Here is a 6250-nt window from a genome sequence, read left to right as displayed (position 1 = left end):
CCATGATTTTCTGGGTTTTCAGATGAACAGCCTCGGACTCTTAGTTGCTCTCTTCCTCAAGCAGCAAAGCAGAAACTTTCTGGGTTCGAGTTCTGATTCTTCAAAGTCTGTGTCTTGGGTCTGTTCTCAATCTCTGTTTACTTGGTTTCTATTTTGGGCTCCCATTTTTTACTCGTAGATTCAAATTTTAAGCTGTGATTTGCTTTGTTGGATTGTATTCGATGTTGTAGAGAAGCGATTTTGATTCTGGAAAACATGGTGAGGAGGGATCTGATTCTCAATTCCTTTTCTCTCTCTCTCTGGTTGAAAAGGTTATCAAGGGCTGCGTTAAAGATTGGGAAGCTGTTTCCAAGTGAAATCCATCGAATGGCGGCCTTGAATATTTGCAGGTTTCTCTTTCTACTCTAGCCTGATTCGTTCCTTTTGATAATAGAATGATAGATTGTGAATTCAGTGAAGAGTTATGTGTACTAAAATTGTTTTTGCTATGATTATTCTAAAATGCATGCGCAATGCTGTAATGGTGTTCATGCTGAAATACAAGTAAGCATTGCATGGGGGTGTTTAGGACAAAAGTTGACGAGGCGAAACAGTGTAAAGCTCAACTGCAGCAAGCAATTGCTAATTGTGAAGCAGAGTTTGTAGACATATGTGCTATCCTGGGTGAGAAACCACTACATGTAAGTGACTGAGTCTTGTCTGGACTAAAGATTCCAATGATTTTGCTCAGATTTTAATTGAAAGAGGTCTTGCCATTTGAGTCTTCTGTATTTTATTTGTTAACAGTTTGATCATAAGATCAGTGGAAGTTTGAAGAAAGAGCTTGAAATCATTATCCCACAATTGGAGGTCATGAAGAAGCGGAAAATTGAAAGGAAGGACCAATTGTTTTCTGTCTTGGATCAGTTACAGAGTCTTTCGACGGAAATAAGCAGGTCCTTGGAAGATAATCTGTACAAAATGGTGGTGGAAGAGACTGACTTGTCCTTGAAAAGGCTAGAAGAACTACATAGGCAATTGCTTGAATATCAAGATGAGAAGGTTTTGTATACCCTTGAACTTGTTTGCTCCATCTCAAATTTACTTAGTTGTTCTTGCTGGAAAATCCATGCATTTATACTGAAAATAGTTTTGCATTTTGGATTCATTGAAGTATCTCGCTTCAAAACCAATGGCTATGATGAGAATAGCATTATTTGAAGAGTAGAACCTGTAAGAGGCATCTTGTACTAAGTTGGGTATAGTTGCAATGTATCCATTTATTTTGAATGTAGTCTCAGATCCTCTTAAATTTGTTTCCCTCCTAATAAAGTTGAAGCTGCTTTACTATTTCTTCTATTCATACCATGCAGAGGAATCGTTTGAAGCTAATAATGGACCATATGAGCATGCTAAACACCCTGTGCTTGGTTCTTGGTATGGATTTTAAACACACAATTCATGAAATCCACCCCACCTTAGATGATCTTAATGGAGAAAAAGACGTAACGAATAGCACGAGGGTTTGGCTAATTCGGTTCAGATATTGAGAGAGCTCAAGATACAGAGATGGCAGAGGGTTAGTTTGTCTGTAAAGTAGATCTTGTATTTTTTTTCTTGGTGCAAAATTATTAAAATCAACATTTCTTTTTGTTAGCATCTCTAAACTTTGCCTTTGTACTAGCTTCAAACTTTCGCAAGTGCCCTCTTGGAGATGTGGAATCTGATGGGTACAACTATGGAGGAGCAAAAGAAATATCAGAATGTAACTAGTCGCATAGCTACTTCAAAATATGAAATCACTGAGACTAACATTCTTTCTATAGACCTTCTAAATGATGTGAGTATGTTATTTGAGTTCAGAGATCTTAGATAAGGTTATATATGTTATACTTTTTCATTGCATCTGCTCTATAGCAACATTTGGAGCATAAATGTGTTTAATTAAATATATTAACTTTCTTTCTGCAGGTTGAAGCTGAAGTGTCAAAGTTGGAGCAGCTCAAGTCAATTAAGCTCAAAGAGATCCTTCTGAAAAAGAAGTTGGAACTGGAGGAGGTATGTAGACAGTCTCATATGGTTACAGAAATATTGAGTGCTGCAGAATACTTGAATGAAGCTATAGAGTCTGGTAATTTCTTTCTTTCTTTGTTCTTTTAGGTTGTGTATATCACTACGGAAACTAATAGCAATGCTGTGGTAGCTTTAAGATACGAGAGAGCTTCATTGTAAGTGAATGCCATCAGTGATGTATTACCTTATAAAACTATTTCTTGGTCCATTAAACCATTAGTTTCTAATGTAAGAACTGCCATTACTTGTATAATTCGTACGAAATATAAACTCATGGATCAGTAGAAGCAAACTCAATGTCAACTCGTTAGTGTATTTAATATGTTTAGGAGCTGTGGACCCTGCATGCCTGTTGGAAAAAATTGAGCTTCAAATCGCAAGAGCAAAAGAGGAAGCTCTAAGCAGGAAAGACATACTAGAAAAGATTGAAAAGTGCTTGTCAAGAAGAATCCTGGCTAGAGGAGTACAATAGGGTTGAGAATTCTATTTGTTTTTTTCTTTTTTCACATATTATTGTCCTTTCTGTTTTACTTTGTCAATACTAACCACTTAAAATCTTCAAGGAATACATCTCACTTCATTGTCCTTCCGTGTTGTGTGCTTTCAGGATGATAATCGCTATACAGCAGGAAGAGGTGCTCATATTACTTTGAAACGTGCACAGAAAGTGCGTGTTTTAGTAAACAAAATTCCCGGTAAAGACTTGGTTAGGGATAAATTGTAATTTGCATGGGATCCTTTTATTTATTGCATGCAGAGAAGATGTATATATTTGTGTTCCATGTTATGCCTTTATTTGCTATAGTGAATCAAACTATCAGTTGTTTCATAGGTATATGACTCATCCACATAACAATACACACTTACACACTGAAGATATGACAATTACAGATATGCAGCTCTTAGACTTTATGTACCACTAGTGTATCGGGAAACAGGAAAGCAAGGGTATTAGCAATTTCTTGTATAAACGGGTTGTTAGTAACTTATGTTGAACTTAAAATTAGTACCATAGTGAATTTTATATTTCCTCAAGTTCTTTGTTTTAAATGGTTAATGGAGCAGGAATGGTGGAAACATTGACTTCAAAAGCCACAGCTTGGGAAAAAGAAAGAGGGCTAGAATTCTTGTACGATGGTGTAAGTACTTTCAAAGTTAGACCAATTGGTAAAAGTTATTCAAATTGTGGTTTAGGGTTGGTCATATTCACATGGTGTGATATCAAACAATTTTATGTCCTATCTGTTGTGCATAGCCAACTGCTATCAATGCTCATTTTACTATTTATTTACATTCCTCATATATACTGTATTGTGTTCCAATACAGGTAAAGGGGTTTCAGTCTAGCAAAAGTTATTAGAATCTCGAAGTAGGTACTACTATGTTGCTGCATTGGTTACTAGAACATGATCTATTTCATCTTTTGTTCTAAAACAGACTTAATCTTCTATTAATATAATGATCATATCAACTATATTTTCTATGCTTTTGAATATACTCAATATAGTCCTTAAATCACTTGATTGTCCTTTTTCAGAGCATTACATTATGAGCTTTTGCTATATATGGTTCGTATGAGTACTTAATTTTGGCGTTCTGCTTTGCAGGGCACCAGTGAATGATCTCAATTAAGTGATAAAGAGGCAAATTCATCTAATTTGGACAAGTCAATTGATTAGATTGATCATCGCTGAAAGCAACCAAGACTAGCATGCAAAACTAGTTCTACCACTAATTGTAGAAATAGATGCGGCCGTCGTAGATGTAGTAATTGCAGCAATTATGAACAAAACTGCATGCAGTTATTATAGTAGTGGTATCTTCTGGACTAGCCTTAAAGTAGGTTAGGATTTATTTTGTAAAACTTTTCAAATTATTAACAGCTTTCATGTTGGATAGAAATTAATGCAATTCCCTAATATTTAAACTACATTTGAATTTCTTGTTATTTGTAGATAAGCTTTCTAGTACCAAAGACTTGCTTTAAAATGACAAAACTGATGTCAGGAAAGAGATATTACATCAGATTAAAAATGAAAACCGATGTCAAGCAAGAGAAAATACATCAGTTACTAAACAAGAACTGATGTCATAAAAGAGAATGTATATCAGTTACTAAATAAAAACTGATGTCAGAAAAGAGAATGTACATCAATTTGAGAACAAAAACTGATGTCAAGGAATATAAAATACATTAGTTATTAAACAAGAACTGATGTCAACAAAGAGAAAATACATCAGTTTGAAAACAAAAACCGATGTCAAGTATTAATATGGACATCGATATCGACCAAGGAACCGATGTCCAACATAGCATTGGACATCGTTCCTCTTCAGGAACCGATGTTAAAATGAGTAATTATATCAGTTCAAACTATACTACAGAATGTAAATTGAATGTCTAGTGGAATATTATGTAGCAAACACGCGAAAAGCTCATGAACCACAAGCAAAAATTAAAGGGAACCGATGTGTAAAATATTATTAGACATTGTTTCTAAAATAAGTAACGATGTTAAAATGGATAATTGTGTTGCATCTAATGCCAAAATATAAAGGTTTGACATTTTTACATCGATTCTGAACGTTAAACCGATGTCTCATTGCAAACTAGACATCAGTTATGAACCGATGTCTAAGTTTTGGCTATCTTTAACATCGCCCACTGAGACATCGGATTTTTTTTTTTAACATCAGTTGTGGACTGATGTGTATGAACTTTATCCTAGTAGTGTTGCAGGCTAAATCCATAGTGGGTCTGTACGAAAAAGGGAGATCGAGAATTTGAGGGAGAAGAGAAAGGTGAAGTCTTTTTTGTGTGGATATGATTGTATGAATACGGGATGGATAAAAAGGTATTTAATATTATATGATGGATCTAGGAAAAGGTTTGGCACCTTTAATTATAGGATTGATTTTTCTGCTTAGCTGGCTGCTAAAATGGATGAATCATGGTCTTGTTCAATTACTAATATATCATTTTCTGTCCTAAATAATCTCATCAATGAATAAGTCATTAAGAACATGCCTAGTCCTAAATAAATCTTGAGAAACTACACTTTATAATATATGTTACGAAAATGAGAAACTACTATTTATATGTTATAAAAATAAAATTAAAATTCAAAATTAAAAACTGTGGGCTACCGCCCTACTAGCGTTTTTTAGAACCTTGATAATTAAACCAACGTATAGACTTTAGACCCCATTATTTTTGTTTAGACCCCATTATTTTTGTAATAGACTCAACTCCTATTGGATATGGGTTTTGAAAAACAAGGATCTATAATATGGACTATGAACCTACCATTCACTATATGCCAAAAAGGCCTTCAGACGACATAACAGTTGTGTCGTTTGAACGAACCAAAATATGTCGTCTAGTATGGTGTCATGTCTTGGGGATATCAGACAACAGAATCAAATAAAAGTATTGTGTCGTCTGATGAGTTTTGCATTTGGGGACCAATGTGATCTATATCTTTAAAAGCGGTAACACAACAATTTTGTGTTGTCTGAGAAGAAAAACAACCACAGTCTTATATAAATTCTATTGTGTGAATCATATTTGCAAGACAGATTTCTAGTTAATTGTGTGGCATGAATGCCCTTAAGTAAGAAATATGAAGGCTCATATGTAGTCTCTTCTGCCATACAACAACAATTGAATGTTGTGTAAATTGACTTTAAACAACAATTATCTGTGGTTGTAAAGTATTTCAGACTACAATTAAATATCGGTCTAGGGTACATTCATACGACACTTAAGTGTTGTGTGAAAGGTTTTTTATTAGGTATTTTATATTGTCTGTGATTAATTCCAACCACACTTATTTGTTGTTATTATACGCTTTAGCCAACACTTTCGTCTAACTTATGTTGTTGTTTTGCCATTTAGACTACAATTTTCTGTCGTCCCAATGCAAAAAGACAATAGCTAGACTTCTAATTGTTTTTTGTGTTGTTTTTGTTCAGCTGCAACCACACATTTTGGTTTGCTTTGTTGTAGCTTGCAATTTGAGATATTAGTAGTCCCCTGTTACAATTGGGATGCATGCATCTGAAAATTAAAATTGCTCATTCATAAAATCATAAAATACACATCCAAAATCATTTATTGCAATTTTCACTAATCCACCATTGTCTTATGTACACAAATCTAATCATGAGCATCAGTTCAAAATAACCCATATCTACT

The 6250-nt window shown here is 34.3% G+C and overlaps 1 protein-coding gene across 1 annotated transcript; it reads left to right on the top strand.

Moving 5' to 3' along the window:
* The first annotated feature begins 554 nt into the window (after positions 1–554).
* LOC112167673 (65-kDa microtubule-associated protein 3-like) lies at positions 555–3674 on the top strand. Its single transcript, XM_040505781.1, has 7 exons — positions 555–680; positions 787–1041; positions 1664–1819; positions 1951–2037; positions 2140–2207; positions 3118–3181; positions 3660–3674. Exons 1-7 carry the CDS (start codon positions 555–557, stop codon positions 3672–3674), a joined length of 771 nt encoding a protein of 256 aa, XP_040361715.1.
* The last annotated feature ends 2576 nt before the right edge of the window (positions 3675–6250 follow it).

Source organism: Rosa chinensis, chromosome 5 (genome assembly GCF_002994745.2).
Source record: "Rosa chinensis cultivar Old Blush chromosome 5, RchiOBHm-V2, whole genome shotgun sequence".
NCBI classification, from domain to species: Eukaryota; Viridiplantae; Streptophyta; class Magnoliopsida; order Rosales; family Rosaceae; genus Rosa; species Rosa chinensis.
This window is presented reverse-complemented; position numbering and strand designations above follow the sequence as displayed.

Excerpts from the sequence above, each read along its gene's own strand:
- LOC112167673 (XM_040505781.1), top strand. The coding sequence starts at position 555 with ATGGGGGTGTTTAGGACAAAAGTTGACGAGGCGAAACAGTGTAAAGCT. Across the intron at positions 681-786 it reads TGGGTGAGAAACCACTACAT|TTTGATCATAAGATCAGTGG; the intron begins GTAAGTGACTGA and ends ATTTGTTAACAG. Across the intron at positions 1,820-1,950 it reads CTATAGACCTTCTAAATGAT|GTTGAAGCTGAAGTGTCAAA; the intron begins GTGAGTATGTTA and ends TTCTTTCTGCAG.